Raw genomic sequence first — 22,433 nt, 5'->3', positions numbered from 1 at the left:
CTTGAAGCAAATGTTGAAACACATCCCAAAGCTTGTTAAGCCAAGCCCAAAAAGTTCAAGTAAAACTTTGCTAGAAGATTGAGTTTTTAAGATTTGACTGCAATTATGGTTAAAATTACACTCGGTGATTAGCATTTTTGGAAGTGTGTGTGTCCCACTAGGTTTTAATTAAAAGCAGTTTGTTGAGTAACAAGACGCTTATGAATTTGTTTTTGCTGGAAAACAGACTACATTCAATACTGTAGTTTATTTAAAAATTGAATGAGGATTTACTTTTAGTTAACATACTTTTAAGTACAAAATGTATATTATATTTCTGGAAAAGAATCATTCAACATTCATCAGTTTTTTTAAACATTCTCCCCAACTCTCCCACAGATCGCTAAGGATTAATTTTTGTATATTTCAATCTTATACTTTTTTGTATTTATTTATTTTTTGTCAGTGCTCGATTAATTCTTTCCCTTTTGCTGCTACTGAGCCAAAAGGCTTAACGTTAAATGCTCTCAGTGGCCATTGAACAGCGGCTTACTGGGCAAGCCGGAGGGCAGGGAAATTCTTCTCCAAACTGACCACTGTACCGGAGAATGGAAATTCTCTGAATGGAGGATCTCGGGGAGATGTGGCAGTGTAACATCATTGCAGTGGCGAAGCCGGGACCCACAGTCATAAATTTGTCTGCGCCATTTGCCTTCGGTGCCTCGAAAATTAATTCATTATCGATTTTCGTTTCATTTCATTTGGTCTGGCTTCGGTTTTTTTTTGTTATATGTATATTCCCTGTAATTGGTGGGAAAAAAGGGGTGTTCTGTATTTCATATTCAACAGACAGGACTAAGAGTCCTCGGGGTATGCGAGTATTTTTTTTCATAAACCTGAAGGAAGTTAGTTTTTGTTTGGGATAATAACTAAATACTATTAAATCAAGATCAATTTTTCGCTTCAACTTCCTCCAATACTTCTAAAGACTTTTTATTTCTTCTTCTGATATTCCTTAAGAAAATATAAAAATATTTGTTGCATTCAAAGGATACGATTCATGTGATACAGGGTACTTTATGGCTGTAAATCTCTCGATTATTATTTTACAAGCCTGGTTACTGTTCGGGCCGGACTTAAATGCGGCCATTAAAAGCAGGCTAAAAGGCCCAAAGGCACTGCCATGGTAATGTCGATGATGATAATAATGACGATGACGATGACGATGACGGTGGCAATGCCTTCGAGTAGCATTATGAATGGATCATTTACAAAGTCAACACAATTAAAATACACGCCCGTTCACCGACCGCAGCCTGAAACCGAAACTGGTAAGGAAAAACCTGAGGGTTTGGGAAAACCGGAAAACGACGGAAGATGCCAATGGGAAATGCGAGCGAGCACAAAAAACCCTTTTCAACTGCGCTGACACGGCCAGACGTCCGGAGCCGGAGTCAGGTAAGCATTCGGGTAACCAGCCTGGTCCCAAAGGGGGGAGCACGACAAGGACATGGAACAGGACATGGACATGGACAAGGACATGGAGCATGGAGAATGGAGCGATACGAATGCGAATGCGAATATGCAACGTGAAATATTAATAGGGCAAACGGTATGGAGCAAAACAAATGCGCCAATGTCGATTGATGTCCTTGCTGGTGGTCATTACCATATTTCAAAGGACAGCCGTGGCAGCGGAAGGTAAAGAGAACTCTTATGTATGAGGAGTTTCAGGAGCTAACAATATTTTTTTGCTTTTAGAAAACTAGAAATTTGATTGCCTTTTAAAGGGTATTGAAATTGATTAAGATAGCTTTTAAATTCAATTAAGAAGTTCCAATCTAAGATTTATCTTTAAAAATATTTTTGATTTTAAAATTAATTTAAAATTGTTTCGTTTCCTTTCCAGCTTAGTTGTAAAAGATAGTCCTGCGAAGATACAGCTGCAATGCTTTAAGGATTCATTTAAAAGGTGAACAGTGAACATTTCTAAATGACATAACAATCACGTTTCAAATAAAATTCAATTAAGTAGTCCCAAAATCAATATATAAAATACAACTCGATGACATAAGTGAGATTTTTGCTTGACCTTTGACCCACAATTTCGTCTAAAGGCCACAAGTTGTGTTAATATTATTTATATCTGCAAATACATCACAGTGTGCACTAAGCGTTGGCCATATCTATCCTTCATATTCCCTGTCTCTGCTGGGCAAGCTGCTAACCTTTTATTTAATTTGATGTGGCCAAAGTTCAAAGGTGAACCCCTGAGTGTGTGTGTGTATGTGTGTGTGCCAGAGTGTGTGGAAACAGGTCGACAATCGGGGATTAACATTTATGTAAATGGACTTTGTGCGTTTCGGAATCGGTCTCGCGGTTAGTTTGCCACCTTTTACAAGGACTCAACCTGACCTCCCCTCATATCCTGATCCCTTCAGCACTTTGTATCCTTGTTGCCCCCCGCAGTACCTCCTCTTAACCCTTCGGATCTCAGGGGGGGAAGGAAATTTGTTTAAATTTGCTTTGTGGCCGGCCTTTGTCTTTCGTTTCAATAATACATGCGGTGGAAGCGATTCTTTGGCTCCATTATGATGGGTCATTATTGAACTAATACTTTGACCTTTTGCATTTGGTCAGCCATTTCTCATTTCCATTTTCATTTTACCAGTGCCACCCCCGCAGCTTTCCACCTGCACAGCCCACTAAATGAGCAAATTGTGGGAATCAAGGTTTGTACAGGTGTCTTGGTCTCTTAAAGTGTGTTTTAACTATAAATAAATAAATATGTATATTAATGAATAATAATTAGAAAATTAGCAGAATGCCATAAAAGACTCTCAGAGAAAATGGTTTATTTTGCGATAATAAAACCTAACTACTCCATTCACACGCAGATCATGACAACTCCATTAAAATAGAACTTGTGGCTTAAGGATTAAAGGATTACGCTGGCTGGCTGGCATTTTATGAACCCTTTTACATTCCCTTTTTGTTGGCCCACAATAAGCAACAATTTTTGGAGGACGAAAGGCAGCAAATTGAGTTGCGCATTGAACTTCAAGGTTAATTTATTTTATGGCCTCAACCCGCCGCCCACTCTTTTTGTTTATTGTCATTTGATTTTTGAGCTGGAGTTTTTGGCCTCCGTTGCGCTTGAAAGTTCCAACGTTTTGTTTGCCTTGCCTTGGTTTTTCTTTTGCTTTCCTTTGCTTTTCTCCAGTCATAAAATACAACAGGCGAAAGGATACAGAGAGCGGAGAAAGGCAAAGGAAGCCAGACGGGGCAAAGACAAAAGGACTAAATGTTGCCAGTTTATCACTTCATTGAGCGAGTGTTTTGGGTGAAAACGGTTGGGCAGATAAGTATATGAGTCAAGTGAGTTAAAGCCTTTGCCTTGGGCTTAAAGTTTGCTATGAAAAAACTCCAAAGAAACTTTTCTCTAGAAGTTGTAGGTGTGTGGAGCCACCGAAAACACCAAATTAATTTTTCAGGGCCACCTCTCTACGCGCTTCTCATTGTTCCGCCTTCCTCTGAGCTTCTCAAGTGCGCCTTTCTCTGCGCTTGTCAATACTTTGACTTGTACTTTTACCAAGTTTCCTTCATGACTTTTTGAAACTCCCTCGCGAGGTGGTAAAAATTACACTTGAATCTCTGCTTTTCAGCGTACAATTTTCGGGTATGCTGTTATTTTATGGCTCACTGTTTGCCACCTGTGTGACGACGCCTCCACCTGTCGCCGGCTGCAACAGCCAAAAAAAAGAGCAGAAAAAAATGCACACAGGAAAAGGAGCAGCACTTGGTGGGCGGCGTCTGGCACGCCCCTTCGCTGAGCGGTAGGTGGCGGCTTAACAAGTATGAAAAGCCAGGACATAAAATTTAAACAAGCTGCTGCAACAATCGTCCCGACCACTCAAAAAACCACCCCCGCGCCCAATTTTCGTGCACTTTCCAGGCTTTTCTTTTCGTTTCGTTTCGCCATGGCCTGTGGCCTTTCCGCTTTCCGTTTCACTTTCCTAGCAATCCGTTGAATTTTTGAAAAGTGCACGCGCTTTTTTATGCAGTTTTTTTTGTATTATTTTTTAAGTTAGTCCGTTCCTTTTCGTCGGCAACATTTTTGCCTTCTTCTACTTTATTATTTTTTTTTTGGTTAGTTCCGGAGGGCGGCACTTGGCACATGCAAAACCACAAATGATGGCAAAGTTGAGCTTGGTGCGTGCGGCTGATGTTGCTGTTGTTGCGATTTTGATGCTTCTGCTGTGCTGCGATATTGCTGCTACTGCTGCCCTGCGGCATCAGGAGCACCCCCAATCAGGGACTCGACGGAGCACCGAACCAAGAGCTAGAGGAGAGCAGGATATGTGGCCAGGGACAGGAGTGGAGTGGAGTGGAGTACAGAGAAACAAAATGAATGTATTTGTGAACTTTCATTCAAGTTTAAGATAAGGATTTTTTTATTGAAAAGAAAAACATAAAAGTTACTGCTAAAAAACACTTTAAAGGAAATATAAATATTGTAAAGTTAACCGTATTCACAGGGAATTATTTAGAACATTATAGACAGGATCTCACATCTGGCTTGAAGGATGAAATATTCTATATGGAAAGTAGTTGAAATAGTTTATAGATGGTTAAATATAAAATATAAAGCCTAATCGTATTTCAGAGTTATATGGATCATTATTATGTAGTTATCTTAATATGTTTGCAGGTGAAAGTAAATGTATTTAAAACTTAGAGTGCCTAAGATTAGAAGTTAAGGGATTTCCCATTGATTGAAAGCTGGATTTTCCTTAGCACTAAGCATTTTAACATTTATTTTGACTCCTAATAAACAATAATCTATAAAAAATACTTTTACAATTTCATATTATAATGATATGAATTATGATATATGACTTATTTTGCCCCGGTGTATGATGGATAAGAGTGCCTTGGCATTCGCCGTGACTGTCGCACTTTCAGTAATGCGACACTTTGGGCCATGGCATCTGGCAGCTGAACAGTAACAACAACAACCGGAACCGTCACAACAACAGGGCCACCTTTTTAGCCAAGAAGCTAAATACACGTTTTGAAGGATTCGAAGAGAGGTTGAGAGGGACAGCGAGGTTCTAGGGAAATACATGTCTAAGTCAGTTGATCGATCGATAAATCAAATTGCATAGTAAAGAAACTAAGGCACTGGAGAAATAATAATATCAAATATGATATCACTTAAGATAAATACTTATATAAATATATTCATTATTTCCATGCCTAAATCTTGCTTGAAATATTAGCTATTGTAAACTCTTAATAAGATTTAAAAATATTTCCAGAACATCACAAGATAAACTTTAATCCTTTTTATTGTTCATGCCAAAAGGACTTCCGCAAAAACTTATTATAAATAGCTTTTCAGTATTATCATTAGAGACACAAACTAAATACCAAATTAGTTGCCCCAAAGGCCGGGTTGCTCATGTTCTAAGCGCGTGTGGCAATTCCTTTAAGTGCTCGCACATTCAGGACCTCAATGTCCTTCCCTTTCCCTAAAGTGTCAATGGAGAAGCAAAAGGAGAGAGTCCAAGACAGAGATAGAGAAAGTAAGAGAGAGTGGGCGAGAATGAAGTCCAAACAATTTATATTAATCATACGCAATGTGGTGCCAAATTGTTCCGGGCATTGCCAGCACTTAAGGATGCCCCCGCCAGGAACTAGGATCTAGGGGAACCCCTTTCTCAGCGGCATTATCTTAGTGCTCAGTGCAACAACAAAGACAACAATGATGACGAGGACAACGACAACGACAACGACGACGATGGCGACGACATTTGGAGCAATTTTCCAGACAAAGTCAAGCTCTTAACGCATGCAGCCGCAGGACGAAAAGAGGATGCACAGAATGAGAGCGATAAAAGCGACGGCTAAAACGGATGCTGTATTATCCCTAACGAGCAGCATATAAAAATAAATTCCTCTCCCCTTCCAAGTGTAGAGCGGTTTTCAAGCCGAAGTAGGCGTGGCCAATTGGCCTATAATTTGCACAAGGCACGAGTGCACTCAGCGAAATAATATGTACTTAGGAAACTTCAAAATTATCATTATTTGGGAGGCACTTTTAAGTGAATATGAATTTTAATCTTAATTGAAGTATCGTTGAATTTGTAGGAAGTTTCCTAATAAAATAGCTTAAAATAAATCATTGAATATATATTTGAAGAATCTCAAAGTCAATGGAAGATTAATTTCCTAAATTATAAAAGAAAATTACCTGATTTCCTAGTACACCTTTATAGAACTTTCTTAGAATTTTCCTAGGATTTTCTTAGAATTTTCTTTAGTGTTTTAAGCTGGCCTCAAATGCATTGCACGCTAATTAGGCTGAGTGAGTAAGGACAATGCAAGTGCAATGGTCTACATACTCGCAGGACGCAGGTCGCAGGACGACGATTATTAATTGGGCTACTTGGCAGACAAGGGAGCACTTGGCACTCGATTACCGTATTCTACGTGAGTGAGTGGTCCTGTTTTCACAGGACTCTCATCATTACGAACATATATAGCATATTCTGTGTGTTGTGTTTCTGGCAAAAGTTTGTCCTTTGCTGTGTCTTATGGCCAATTAAGCAACGCCACTAAAAGCAATGAAATCATATGTTAATTCAGACTCGCAGAAAGAATAGAGATAACTAAATTTAGTGTGAATAAACTAATGCTTTAAATTGAATATTTTCCAAACAGACTACCCGCAGAGTTTGCGCCTAAACCAAAAAATAAACAATTATTGGAGATTAGAATATGTTGGTTGGATGGCAAATAAAATCTAGAACTACAAGCGCTTAATACATACATTGTTTGGTGTATAAAAAGTTCCTGCATTAAAAAAGTTTTTAATACGGTAAGTAATAACTGCACAAGTCAGAAATGATATGTTTAAGTATGTAAATTTGCGCAAACTCTTAAAAAGAGTCATTAAATAAAATGTAGAAAATCAGGAAGGGATAAGAGTAGTAATTCTAAGAAGTTCAAGTTAATTATTTAAGCTAAGACACAATACAATTTTCAAGATTTTATATATATTTTCTAGGAAACCACATAATAAATTTTATAACAACAGCAATTTGAAATATTTTCCCTCAATTCTAGATACTTTTAGTTCATATTAACCCCAAAACAATCAATAATCAATTACTTGGCTCTGTTTTCAATTAATCCCAAGATGATTAATTCACAAAATGCTTTATATTTGAGACCAGAATTTTGCTTAGTTTCGCCCAAAAGGCAAAACAAATATATGTATGTATATATACAACATTTGGTTAAATCCGATTGAGTTGCCGGTTGTTTAATATGATTAAGGTTCTAATTGGTTCAATCAAAGTGTCTTCAGAGTTAATTAAATGCTCGGCTTGGGGAACCTTTCAAAACAAATTCCAATAATCGTTGAAATAATTATCTATATACCCACACACACACACTTTTGTGAAAACTGAGAGATTGAGAATAAGAGATTGACTGACTGTCAAAAGTTTTACGTGCCAAAAGGCGGAAGGAGGCAGCCGCCGGGCGTTGATTATTTAAGTACTTAAACGTGTTTCCGTTAATGAGCTACGAAATAATTCATAAAATACCAAAAGGCTGAGCATTGCCAAGCTCCTCTACTTCATTTTCCTGGAATGATAACCGCTTTTCCCTCACCCCATCACGAGAAATATGTATTTCTGTGCGGAAAAATGTATTTACTTAGTCGGCGCTTCCAGACTCCTTTCTGTCTCTATGTGTGTGGGAGATGAATGAGTGAATCACACAATGAAAAATGTTTTTATTTACTTTTGATTATCTGCTTATGGACGGTACAACAACAGAGGTATTTCGGTAGCGGAAAACAGTTGGAAAAAACCAGCGGGGGAAAATCCAGACTGAAGCCAGGAAGACCCAGAACTGCAGTAGTTGCCATAAATTAAAGAAAAGTATTAACTAGGCTCTGAAAACAGCTTCCCAACTACTTTACACTCTAAAACCATAAAAGCTTTTTAAGTTACATTCTGAAAAATATATAAAACACCTTTAAAAAGAACCACCTTTTTTAGCTTAATTAAAAAATTAGAAAACAGCTGAAAATGTTAAATTTAAACTAGGACCACTTTTTGGTAGGGCAATTCGGTAACAATGGGGCACTGGAGGAAAATGGAAAATGGAGATGGTGGCGTCAACATGCCGACCAGGAAGGCGACAACAAACAAACACTGGCTAACAAACAAATAAGCAAACAAGTAAACAAACGGCAAACAAACGGCTTATGGCCAGGCTTAAATATGGAACATATGGCCAGTGATGCTGGCAAGCGAGGGTTGCTTTCGCAGTGTGATTTCCCCCTTTTTTTACGGCTCTTGCGGTCACAAATCACTGAAATGTTAAGGATATAGTAACAATGCATATGAAGAACAGGAAAATCTACAAAAAAAGCTACTAGCTGTAGCTGAAGGGTTTTTTTTTTAGTTTCCAAATAACTTCATTCCTTTTTTAAAAGCTTTTCCAGTTACTTAATTGAATTTAACCCACTAGAACTTATATCTTTATTTATCTATAATTTCTGTCTCAATTGCTTAAGGAAGCTTCTCAAATGTTCTCCTTCAAAACAAATCTACCCTTCACGAACCACGAAGGATGCTTTAAACAAAGCCTGCACACCTGCACACACTCATCTGCCATAAGCCAGGTGGCACATACTCCTCCTATCTGGGCTATAATTTATGGCCAAAACGGATGCAGCAAATGGCGAAGACCATGCGGATAGTAAACGTACATAGGTGTTACCTTTGGCCGACGGCTATTTAAAGTGTTGGCGGGATGAATGAAGGAACGATGGAGTGGGTATCTGTTGGATACTTTGTGATGGTGCAACAAGTTTTACCCCTTCTCCCTTTCCATAAAGAGTATCCCATATGACACACTGGCAATTATTGTGCTATTATCCACTTTGGACAACACTCAAATGTGTTTGTTCAAGTGTTTTCCCAATTTAATTGCTTTGTGATTCGAACGGCGTGCGATGGCTAAGCATATTGACATGGCAAAAATTGCATTGCATACAAATGGGGGCAGACCACGTTGCGTATGAGTAATGCAATTGCTTGGTGGGTTTTTCGAGTGTATGTGCGAGTGTGTGTGTGTGTGTGTGTGTGTGTGTGTGTGTGTGTGTGGGTGGCAACACACATTTCGTGATTTCGACAAAATTACATTTTGCAGTTACAAGTGGTATAAATACATTTTACGTTTCGAAATGTTTGTCAGTGCGGTCGGTTAGCATTTTCATGTGACTTTTTGCGTTAAGTCCCTGTGGCTGTGGAAATGCAGGCCCATTGCCACAACCATACACCAGAAGTCCCCAAAAAAAATTTACATTTTTAAATTAAAACTATAAAAATAAAGCTTAAGACAAGATTTTTGTTGCATTCTTTAATAAGAAATATAATAACAAATAAAGAAATACATTTTTCCAAGTGATTTTTTTTAACGTTCTTGTAGTCTTTGATTTTTTGTTTAATACAAATCTCATAGTTCCATTAAAATGCATATTTCTCATATTATATCTACCAATTTTATAATTCCCAGCAACTGCATTTAAATTGCAATTTTTTTTTTTGCAAAAGCAAAGCAAACATTTTTGTCACTCATTCCAATCAGTTATTTTATCTGTAATATATACGCACTATGCTATATATATGCCTACAACTTGATAGTGCAAATAGTATATTTGAAATTTCCTCTAAATTGCTCTTGTTGTCACAGACGATAACGCATTTGGCAGCAGGGGAATTGTTTGGAAAATCACTGATATAAAATCTGAAGAGGATTTGTTTCTCTCTATCTGACAGTGCCATGTGTATGTGTTTTTTAGGTTTCATAAACTAAAATCATTCTAAGCCAGTTGCAGAGTTTCGAAATGATTAGATATTAAGGTGTTAATTCTGATTTAACCTGTTTTATAATCACAAATAAATATTTGCAATATTTGTAAATGGGTTATTTAATTTTTAATTAAATTAATTAAGTCATTTTAAGAACTATTTTGGATTGATGAAGATTACTTTATTTGTTGCCAAATTAAAGTATATATATTTTGATTGTCTAAGATTATGTTTCAGGCGCTTGTCCATGATATACAGTGTTTTTTGTTAACCATTTACCTTATAAGAAAACATTCTTAAGATTTCAAACAGAATAGCAATATACTTAATTACATTTTTTAAGCCCAATAAACCACTGTCAGTGCCCCAAAATATTCAGTTATTAGTAATATTATCCAATTTAAGAGCTTCAAATATAAATATTCTCAATAAATTTCATTGCAATTTCCCACATTTACCCCTATATTCAATCCTTTTAAGCCACATTGAATATATTTTGTGGCCAAGAGTTTGAAATTGGTTGAAGTTGAAGACCAAAACCCAATTGTCTTGTGACCACTCACTGAAGCACCCAAATTGGCTTTCGGCTGCCATTTGGCGCAAGTCGGGGGCTAATTTGCATTTTGCGAGTGGGTCGCCCAATGATTGACTCGTCTGGGTTGAAACCACAAATTGATCACTCACCATTCACATAGGCGGCAAAGTCAAAGTCCTTGTCTGGTCGGGTGCCGCCGCCATCATCTTCGATGTCCTGCTGGCGATTCGGCGACGGCTGCTGCTGCGGCTGCTGCAGGTCCTTTGTCGATTTCGGCGCTGAAATAGCGTCATTTCCGTTTGCCAACGTTGCCAGTGTGAGGCCCAAAAGGACAAACAGGACGGAGTGCAGGCGATGAGCTCCCGGCATTGTCTTGAAGCGGCACCGATTGTGGCTCGGGGCCGCCGCCATTCCGCCGCTAATTGCACGTACACGAGGGACTACTGTATCCGTACCAATGGTAACGGCAATACCAACACCACCGGCACTAATACACCAACACACCAACGAATGCCGGCCCCCAACAACAACAACAACAGCAAATAACAATAACAAAGAAAAGAAAATCACTGGAAAAAAACCACTGCAGACACTAGCCGGTCGCACTCGAAGGATATTAAACTCGCGGCTCAGTCTCAGTTTCAGATTCAGTTTCAGTTTCAGTTCAGTTGTTGAGCTGCTTACGCGTAAATCCCAAGCCGGTCGACGAAGGATTCTCGCAGGACTCTCGCGCCGAATGGTATCCCGGGGAGCTATTCGCAAGGACGTGCTGCCTGGCCAACGAGCGAGGCGCAATTGAGGCACCAAAGTCGCTGCCATCAACTCATATAGCCAGTTTGGCAAAACTTGCAACATGCCGCCGCACGCCAGCGGGAGCCGAACTTGTGTTTTGGTGAATGGACTCGGCATCGTCCGAATCCGAATCCTGTCGACGCCTGCGCCTGGAAAAACCAGCGACGCGACAGAGGCTTTTCCGCGGGGATAGGTGGCATGGCAGTTGCACAGCCAGAAGTCAGTTGCAGTTCATTTGCTTGGCTACGTGACGCGAGTTTTGGGGCAAACACAGTCAGGAGCAGGAGCAGGAGCAGGAGCAGGAGCAGGTAGTTTACAGCGATTCGGGATAATGGCCATGGGCATGGGCATGGGCAAAATCGAAATCAAACGCCGCCACCGCTCCCGTTGGTGTTTTTAAGAAACCTTTTTATTATCTAGACGACGGCTGTCATTGGTTTAAATTGAGATTGAGTTACTGATCAATGGGGATTTCTTGGAAAACTGTTTGCCAACAGAGTAACGAGTTAACATAAATATTTACATTTTAGATCGTTGGTGGCATTATTTGTGTGGTTTATTTGTAGTTAAGATCTTGGTGTAATTATTTTTGTAGTTTTGAGAGGTCTAGGCAAAAAGAGAACTTATAATGTGGTTAGTTTTTTTGCTGTACTGAAATATGGTATTAAATTATTGAAGTGAAATGTTGGTGGTGTAAATATGGTTATACTTATTATGTGGGTTAAGAAAACATAAGATCATAAGGTCTTTGGTTAGTTTTTATTGGTGTGGGATAATTTGTAGGTGTAGTTTTTCTTGTAGTTTTTAGACAAGGCCTTAATCGTCTGATAAACTTTACATATTTATGTTAAAGAGTACGTTGGTGTAGTTATTGGTGTATTATTTCAAGAAAACAAAGCGTTTGTAGTCGTGGCCTTAGAGGGTTTAATATTAATTAGTAGTAAATAAATTCTCAATGTTGGAATAGGATTGTAAAATAAATTTTCTACAGTTTTATTTTATTTTATTTTAAAAGGAAGAAGTAAATTAAAACCTGTCATTACTTCTGGCTCTGTCGCTGTTGGTACATTTTTGTGGTTATTTTTGTGCAGGTCCTGTTGCCGCTGCTTGTTGCCTCTGTGACCTGTGGGTCCAGGGATCAGGAGCAGTTACACATTACGTTACTGTTACTGCTATTAGCGTTGATGCTGTCTATGATGTCGATGCTACCGCTGGGCTTAACTGCGGCTGCCGATTCGCAGTGCGGCGATTTGCATCGCAATTGCAATTGCAATTGCAATTGCAATTTGGCATACAAGTCTCTCTCTTTCAGCTACCCCTCCCTTTGCTCGCTTTCTTCCGCTCTTAATTAAAACATTTTGCAGTTGATTTGCGCGGCTGTGTGGTAATTTGATTAGCGACTGCCTTTCACTCTCTTTCCCAAATGTGAAACCTTTGGGCGGCCTTTTTCCGCTTCTGTATAAGGTAAATGTATCTGAAAAATATACGTAAATATGTAAAGTGATACCTTAGAGCTGCCTGGGGAATGGTTTAATAAATTCCCTTTCACATCTATAAAGTTTTAATGCCAGGAATATAATAATTCGATGTCTGAAAGAATCTATTGTGTATATATTTTGTATTTCTAGCCATTTGTCCTTGAATGTTTGTTCTCTGACTGTCCCAAGTAACATTTTCTCCCCACAAAAATTAGCCCTTATCCTTATCCTCTTCCTTGTGGCCAATAAAGTGTATTCGGTTTGTTTGCTATTGATATTTATGGCCAAAACCAGGAGCCATTGCAAAACGCAGAAGCTCGCTAATCTAATTAAAGTTGCCAAGTTATGGGGGGAAAGGACATTTCTGGCCTCTGCTGTTGTCAGCTTATTTTCATTGTTTTCACATTATATATTATTACTATTATCATTATTATTATTATTATTATTATTATTATTAATATTTTTATTATCATTGTTATGGTTATTATTGTTAGCAGCGACAGTGGAGCAATAACTGCTCTTGGACAATGCGGCGTATACTTGATGCGACTCTACGTTTAGTCCTTACTCAACCATAATGCTCTTAGGGTCATAATTGCTGTTGCCGTCCCCTCCCTCACTGACCCAGCTAATTGTCGAGTTCTGGTTTTTCGTTGTTTCTCGACCCACTGCCATGTCCAGGACGAGGTTTTGGAGGCGCTAATTGAATCCGCTTCCACCATTGCCGCCGCAGGACAAAATGCAAGCCCAAAAATTGAACAATAGCCCACAAAACACTGAAATAGGCAGAAACCTCAAAGAACAAAAAGTGCAACTGGATGCCAAACAAATCGGTTCAAAATGGTGACAACTGACAGATACCCTTTAAATTTGGTTAATAAAAGTAGGGAATTTATAATAAACATGTATTTATTGTGATTATTTTAAGGTTATACCTGTTTAAAGCTTTAAAAACCAACCCCCTCTCTCTCTCTCATCTCTGGTCAAATGTCTCAAACTAATTACTATGCCCTTCCTGCAGGGTATTAATCACGAACCACAGCATTCGCTCTCTGCGGCAGGATGTGAGAGTTGAATTTCGCTCGAACCGGAGTGATGATGAGGCAATTTGTTTAGGCCAGTTATGCATCATTTGGGGTGGAAAATACAGGGGGCAGACTGAGCGGAAAATGGCGGTTGAAGGACGTTGTTGTAGGGATGTAGGACAAGGGACGATGGAGCGATGAAACGATGGCATGAAGGACGTGGAGCTTAGGTAGGCAATTCGATTTGCCGGCAAACAATTTCCGGCCGCGCTCGGCTCTGTTACTCATTACAAGCGAATAAGCCCGGAGTCCTTGTGGTCAGCTTTATTCATACACACACGCACACGAATATACACACACACACACACACTAAGAGGGATACACATGGAAAACTCTCATAATTAGTGGCTGGAATCCGAAACCGATCCAGAATCCTGACTCCTGAATCCTATCTCCCGGCGGTTAAATATCCATCCATTCCATCAACAGCAGCCCTTGGGATAGTGAGCCCCCAGGAAAATCTTGCAGCCGGCACAGTAATGCCTCGTTATCCTGCAACCCTGGAGCAAGTAAGGCCACAGGCAGGCACAGCAGCACCAGCTGGAAAGGATTCAGGGATACTTAGAAGCCACTTGCGATTACTGATAATATTCTCACCCAAAAGTGCACAACAACAGAGCCGAGACATGGGCCCGGGCATGCGGTGTCCTTCGCACATTCGTCACTCCCTGTTGACCACAAGCTGGACACATGATCTCCAGCGGCCGCGCACCCAACTTGGGCTGAGGAGTCAGGTCAAAGAAACCTAACGATAGATGGAAAATATCAGGAAGTCTCATTGAAAAAAGAACTCGGATTCAAACATACTGCGCACTGGACCTGGTGCCTGAATGCGATGATCCCTCCTCGTCGGGCGACTCTCCAAGGGCACCTCCAGTTCCTGTTGCTCTCCAGGTGCCTCCGTTAATTCCAGTTCCTCTGGCACCAATTGCAACTGAGGTGGCTCAATCACCAGATAGGGTATATCCTCCAAACGATACCTCAGATGCTGTGGCTCAGCGAAGAAGGTCCTTCGACGATCGGTGGATAAACCTAAGTGAGCCTGTGGTGGTTCCGTGGCCATGGCATCATCATAGGTGGGCGGTTCCGAGGGCGACAGGGAGAGGGGTCTGGCTGCCGGATCTCCTGCTGTCACCTGTTCCATGAACCGATGCTCTCCACGTGTCTGACAGGGATCCATGCCCTGGTACAGCATGCGATGCTTTTCCTCCTCCATGACAATTCTTTCTAGTTGGACAATCGAGCCCTTCGCTGGCTTTTATTGAGTACAAGGCGACATTAGGAACCTTCCAAAAAAAAAACACACACAAAAAACAAAAATCACTAAGATCCATGAAAAACAGTTGTCGATAATCGCATTCCGGGACCAATTAAGCACCTGCCAACGATAGTCACAACCACTCAGCACCGGTTAAGTGGCAGAGATTGCGAGAGATGGAAAAGCTGGAGAGCTGGAAAAGGTGGAAAACTCGCTCTAAAAAAAATACATAAGCGTGGAAAGGGTCGAAAGCCCTTCACTCACTGGCACTTCATTCAGCAGCAACGGCGATTTCTGTCAGCTTCCGTTTCATTTCCTGTTCATAACTTTTTCAATATGTGCTGCTAGCCTGCTGAGTGGCCAATGCACTGGGAAAAAATGTATAAAATCTAATCTCAACAATTTATTACTTTAGGTAAATATATTTTTGATAATTATCAAGTATTACTTAGGTCATATAATATTTAAATCATTTTTATTATGCCTTTATTCATAAATATGTATTTTTTTAAGGTATAAAATGATCTTCTTAAACATACATTTAATAAATTTTTAAAGTATAAAATTATCTTCTTGCACACACAATTATTAATTTTCTAAGGCATAAACTTAAATTCTTGTACATCAATTTGTTAATTTGTTATAGTTTACAATTATATTCTTGTACATATGTGAATACATTAACTCAAAAACAAGAAAGTAAGATAACTTTGTCACTTTGTCAACTTTGTCAGTTTGCAGTTTACAAATGGATTATTAAATAATAAATTAATTTTGGTCAAATCGATTGGGAGAACTATAAAAATAACATCTATTATATTTACAGTTTTACAATAAGAGTTTTGAATTTAATATTTTGCATTTTAATTCTACATTTACAGATTGTTTCTATGTCAGCTCTTATTTGTTAAAATCAAACGATTTGGATGAATTTATAATTTATAATTTATAATTTATAATAAAAATGACTATATCTCAGAGTTGGTCAAATTATTTTAAAATACACCAAAGTTATAATTTTTTTAATATTTCTATAAAGTTTATAAAACACCTATGAGAAATATAGTACTCAAACTCTTATAATATTTAAATCGAGTCTTAAAATTTATATAATTAATATTCAGTATAGACCTAACACTCTTTCTTAAAGCAAATACCATGAAAATAAAACCCCTTTGAATATTTACTTCAAATTTAAAACTTTAATCTTAGCTAATTCTTTTGCACACAATTTTCCATTTATTTCATATTAAAAAAAAATATTTAAGTACTGCCAACAAGAAGTAGTAACTAATTTCTATTTACAAAGTTTTGCTGTACTAACATAAATGAAAGGTAATTTTTTGCAGGACCAACTCCTTTTTCCTGGGCCAGCCCTTAAAAATCTCCTTGTGTGTGCGGTGCCTGCTTCTTGACTCGACGCCACTCTGTTTGTATTTTTTTTGCTCCCCTCCGGATCCCTCTGTTTGTTTGTGTTTCGTGCTTCAAGTTTTTCAATATTTCTGCGGGAAATGCGAAGGTGGTGGAGGCGCGGTGGGCGGGGCAAATGCAATTCCGGTTGCCACTTTGCATTTAATCAACTTTATCGGTGTCGCACTCAGGCATCGCATGCATGTAAATTGTGTGTGTCGTCGCAAAACAAACTAAATAAGTGTAGGTGAAATTATAATAAAATATAACTAATTTGCATAGCGAATAACTGACAAGCTTTCGATTAGGCAAAGGTAATACCCTGTATATGAGGGGGTTACCTTTGGGAGAATTTTATAAACAGGAAAGTTGTGTTAATATCAAAATGAATGATTAAGGAAAATAGCATATTTATATTAAATATTATTATATTACATTTAAATATTATATTTATATATAAATTTATATATAAATATTATATTTAAATATTATATTTATATATAAATTGGTGTATTTACTTTGTGATATATATGTATGTACCTATATGTAAAATGTTTATATTAATTCTTTTATTTAGTTATGAGACTTCTAAAATTTGATTTATCCAAAAAATTGTCATATTAAAATATCAATAAATATCGATTCAAAGAATGCGAAAATTGAAATTGAAAATTTTTTACATATTATATTGAGCATTACGCTTTTGTCGATATATTTTTCTTCTTATAATAACATAAAAGGTACATTCCTAGTTTTTACATCATTTTCTGTGCAAAAAAGTGACTCATTTTGTATTTTAAGTGAACTAAATATAACTAAAAAGGAAGCACAACAAAAGTTTACTTTTCCTTTTTAACGTTTTACTTTAATCAATATAAACTTTAACTATTATTAAAAAATATGTAAAATTATAATACTAAATGCCTAACAATCAACTTGTTTATTTCGGAACACAAACATACATATATCTTAATTTAATTTAATTCATGTTTTAGGTTATTCTTTCTCTCTCCCTTTTAATACCAGGGTATTCCCATGGTCGATCCTTTTACGCCATTCCTGTTCCAGTCATTCGTCATTGCTGCCATTGAAATCGGGATCGGGTTTTTGGAATCGGCTCTGGGAACTGTCGCTGCATAAATTTGCAGTCCATTTCAGGTTTGGACCCATCGCTTTGATGTTTGATTTATTGCACAGTGGCGGAGGTGGGGCTGAAAGGGGTTTAAAAGGGCCTTCAATGGGGGAGGTTGATAGGGGGGAGGGCTAAAAGGGGGCGACAGGAGTAGGCTGAAGGACCACGGAGTGGGCTTATCATCGGACAGGAGCGCCACACAATTGTGTATGGCAACTGCAATTGGAATTGACAGTGGCGCGTTGATGGTCGAAGGGCGAAGGGCGAGGGTTCAGAGGGTTCAGAGGGTTCAGAGGGTCAGGTGTCAGGTGCTGACTTGGATAAGCAAATAAATGGATGAGACAGGCAAACAATCCCGCCCTGGCTTTGGATTCCACCACGGATCCCAGTCGTTGTTGTCCTTTTTTGCTGCCTCTCCGTTTATTTTTCTACTATTTGTGCCCATCGAAGGTCAGTAACACGGGGAATCAATATCACAAATCAGACAGCTGCCCATAGAAGAGTGACATTTAATGTTATTTTACAAACAATAATGGAGTTAATTTTACTTATGTTAAGTAAATAAAATCAATGAAGCTTATTTATAATTCAAATGTTTAATTTGTGAGCACAACATTAATAAATATTAAATGTGTTTACGGGGATTTAAGTGTTTTATTATAAAATTATAAGATTATAAGATTATAACCTTTAAACCTTTATTAAACATTTTTTTAAAAATCTATTAAGTCACTTTTATGGTAAGTTTTATAATAGAATACTACTTTTTTAACTTGGTTTATTTATATAAAAAAGGTTGTTTGTTTTACTTTTGTTACCTATATAAATTCTATGTAGCTTTTTAATAATTAAATATAAAATAAATTGAGTATTTCAATATATTTACATACGCTAAGTTTACTAAAATGATAGATAATTAACGTATATAATCAACGTTTTTTATATTTAATTCTTTTACTAAATTAAGGCTCAATAAGCCTTTTACTTTTACTATAAACTTCTGCCGCCTTACTAGAATATTTATTTACAATTCTGCAAATTCAATTGCAAATGGTTAATAAATAAAAAAAAGTTTACAACCTATTTACTACTGCCTATTTATGCTAATTATTTAAACGCTATGCATATATCCATTTAAACTCAATCATTAAAATCCATAGAGATTTTCTAATGAAAAGCGTCCACTTACCGAGAACTCAAATGTGGCGTAGTGAGTGCCTTATTATGGGCGCTCTTATGCGCATTTACCGCACTGTATGCGATCATTAGGAAAAGTTCCTCAATAAGCCTGCCACCGATTTCTTGGGGATTTGGCATCCGTTGAATTGGCGATGAAATCGTTAGCCCCAAGGTCTCGCTCCCGGCTCCCAATGGCTTTACAACTGATTGCGGCTTTTTGGGTGGAAATGTGTGCAAATAATATTTCGTGTAATTGCAATTAGCGCCGAAAAGGTTTTCACTTCTCGCAGCTGTTGAAAAGGGAGCAGTTTGTGAGCTCTCTTTTCCGCTACCATTTCCATTTCCATTCCAATTCCCAATGCCTTTTCCCATTCCCTTTCCCTTTTTTCCTATATATATGTATGTATATATATATATCTCTATTTGTTGTTTGCCTTTGCGAGGGAATGTGAATGCGTCCGTGCGAATTGCGATTTCTTCGATGCTTCAATTACAAATATATATATTTGGGTTTGTATATATACACTGGAACAAATATATACCAGAAATGTCTAGTTTTTAAATCTTATCAAAATGTGTCTTTACACATATGAGATTAAGTTGCTACAAAGCAAGGTGATAGTAACCTTATCATATAATAAAAACTAAATTTATTTATTAAAAAACAATAATACAAATGTGTCTAAAAGTATGTTATACATTTCATACATTTACATACATAAAAATCTACAAAATTTAATGTTATTTTTTATGATGTAATAATAATACAAAATATATATTACTTTTGAGCATCTTTTGAAAGGTATTTATTTCAATACCCTAGAAATAAATATAATAATAAATTCGAGTTTATTTCATTTTCAGCACATCTTTTTGCTTTATGTAAGCAATGTAATCAATATTTTTTAAAAAATACTCCGTTTTCCTACTTAATTTTTAAACCCTTGCAGGGTGTTATAAGTTCAGGAAACCAAATTTATTACTGATCAGCATTAACAAACGACTCAATATGGCTATGTCCCGCAAAAATGTATATTTTAATTATTTTTATACATTGCAATATTTGCAAAATTTATTTTTATATATCTTTGTTTTAAATACACTTTTCATTTAAAAAATATTAATTTATTTCGTCCTCTGTACACCTGCTGGATGTACCTAGGCGCCAGGAAATCAATGTTTAAAGAGGAAGCTGGAACTGCTGCTGACGCCTTTTTCGCCCACACTTCTTTTGGCTTGTTAATTTGCCAAAGAAAGAAAATTTGGGGGGAGGGAAAATGTGAAGACGAAAGATATTGAAGGTGCCAGGTCCATCCACAAAATGCTCCCCTAACAAAAAAAAAAAGGAAAGCAAGCACTAAGCGAACTAAATAAAGGCAAGAAAAAACAATGAAAGAAAAACAATGAAAAGGAAAAGTCGAGTAAATGTTCCTTGGGTTCGTGTAAAATAGTTAAAGTTATGAGCCAAAATGGAGCCAAAGAGCAAAATCAACCAGCACACACACACACTCGGGGGCACTTGAAGAGTGCCAAGTGTGTGTGCGTGTGTGTGCATGTGTGTGTAAGGGGTTTTGGGGCGCGAGTAATTCACATTTCGAGCACGTTTCGCTTTTATGCTCTTAAATGGTGAGTGTATCTGTGCAGGACTGTGCAACGTTTCACCGCCCTTTGCCACATGTGTGTGCTGTCTGTGGCAAAACGATAATTTTGTTGATGATGCCATGATTATAAGTTTTAGCCTCTTCGCAAGAGCTTTTCCCCAACTTGCCGAGAGGAACAATGGACAGTAGACAAAATAAACCCAAGAAAATATATAAATGAAGGACTTGAAAAATACCGAGTAACTAAGTGTTGGGGCACATTTTTATAAGTTTTTTTATGTGTTTAAATATATGTAAGATCTTATTAAGGTCATTTATGAGACTTAAATTTGGAATAGTAGCTTCTAGAGGGAGCTTGGTAAATATTTATTATGATAGACTGTTGTTTAATGTCATAAGTTCAACCTAAACCTTTAAAAAGGTATAATAATATATCTTAAAAACAACTCTAAACAGGCTTTTCTAACCTAATTACTAATAAACATATCCATAATTATATGATATGATATTTCTATAAATACTTTAAAGATAGATTGCAGAATTGTTATTAAATATTTAAAAGCAAACTACCTTTACCATTGCTCTTTAAATTAAATTTTTATCGATAAAATCTAATTAAATTTCCACATAATATACCCATAATTTACTATCCTTACAGGGTATCAGAGCAGACCTCGAGACCTGCCGACCGACAGACCCAGCGACCGTCGCCGGTCGCAATCAGGGGTTCAAGTGGCGTGTCTGGCAGCCGCGTATCTGTGCCACATGTATCCGTATCCGTATCTGTATCTATTTCTAAGTAAATTACACACAAACACACACACCCTAACTGGCAGACCAAGGACCATATCCACATCCACATCCCGTGCGCGTGAATGACCCACATAAATAGCCGCGTGCCTGGCCGCCGACCGACTCTTTGTTGGCACGTACCAAAGTAGCCAAAAAAAAGGAGGAAAATAATAATAAAAATCGGAGAGGAAAAATCCTCAACAGTTTCAACAGCAGATTTCACAGTCATATTTCTCATTATCCTTCTTGAAATGGAATTCGAACTAAACACACACTTGCCATCGATTGACATGGCCCGCAAGGACCTCTGATCTGTTCAATATTTAACCTGGCAGGCTTTCCAAAATGAAGTGACATTCGGACAGGCAAATAGACCTCGAGACGAATGGGCGGAAAACTGGGGGAGATATGCATCATTAGCAGCAGCAACAGCAGCAGCAGCAGTAGAAGGCCATATGCCAGCAGCAAACAATTTAGGTTCTGCCTTGGCCTGCCCTGCGTATACGTAATATCTTGCCCTAAAATATTTGTCTAACAAATTGTTTATTTATTGGGACACACACACACAGACACTCGTAAATAGCCATAAATTTCGAACATGACATGGCCCTGCCCCATGTATTGATTTATTATGATTTTCTTATTTTTATCTTGTTTGTTTTTTTGTTTTGGCCTTATAAAGCCAGCATCAGCATCGGCGTCTCCGCATTTACGTATGATTTTATGGCCAATGCCAGAAGTGTTGCATACTTATAAGAGGGAGGGCCATTCATGTTGCATGAAGTTATTGCTGTTGCTGTTGCTGTTTCTCCTTCTCCTCCTGTCGACAGACGCATTAACTCTTTGCTCGCCAGATTTGACCAGACAATATGAAAATGTTTCCCCTGCACTTGCTGGCCGTCAGCAAGGTTCCCTTTTTGTTATTACTGCTGTTGCGCTTCTTTTTTTCCAACCCTTTGGCATAAATGCTGCCATTTTTGGGCTCTTGGCTCTTTTCTTTTCATTGGTCCTGTCTACAATGTCTGGTCGTGATGCCCCCTGCCGCAATCAAGGCATCACCATCATCAGCATCAGCGTCAGCATAACACTTGATGGCTTCTGTCTTGAAGACTACTCACAAAATAAGAAAACTTAAACACACTGTTCTAAATAAAGAGCGACAAACAATTATCGCAGGAGCGGTTTCCGAATTGATATTAATGCTTTTTTGATAAAGTTATGCGATTTTGAAACTTTGACTGTCCCAAAAAAAAATTATTAAAAAAAATCGATTTAAAAAAAATTATCAAGCAAGAA

The 22,433-nt window shown here is 37.8% G+C and overlaps 2 protein-coding genes across 2 annotated transcripts in view; both read right to left on the bottom strand.

Annotated features, from left to right (window-relative positions):
• Positions 1-11,302, bottom strand: part of LOC110179387 (uncharacterized) — a 51,097-nt gene extending 39,795 nt beyond the window's left edge. The window contains exon 1 of the mRNA XM_020946912.2: positions 10,560-11,302. Within this exon, the coding sequence (XP_020802571.2) occupies positions 10,560-11,265 (706 nt within the window). The 5' untranslated portion in view covers positions 11,266-11,302. The remainder of the gene's footprint in view (positions 1-10,559) is intronic.
• A 2,298-nt stretch (positions 11,303-13,600) lies between these two features.
• Positions 13,601-15,025, bottom strand: LOC110179391 (uncharacterized). The gene is made up of 3 exons (XM_020946918.2): positions 14,573-15,025; positions 14,363-14,510; positions 13,601-14,305 (listed from the first exon to the last, which is right to left on the bottom strand). Exons 1-3 carry the CDS (start codon positions 14,979-14,981, stop codon positions 14,188-14,190), a joined length of 675 nt encoding a protein of 224 aa, XP_020802577.2. The 5' UTR covers positions 14,982-15,025; the 3' UTR covers positions 13,601-14,187.
• Positions 15,026-22,433: the final 7,408 nt, after the last annotated feature.

This window comes from Drosophila serrata, unplaced genomic scaffold, assembly GCF_035046125.1.
Source record: "Drosophila serrata isolate PLE 108 unplaced genomic scaffold, ASM3504612v1 contig_12, whole genome shotgun sequence".
Classification (NCBI taxonomy): domain Eukaryota; kingdom Metazoa; phylum Arthropoda; class Insecta; order Diptera; family Drosophilidae; genus Drosophila; species Drosophila serrata.
This window is presented reverse-complemented; position numbering and strand designations above follow the sequence as displayed.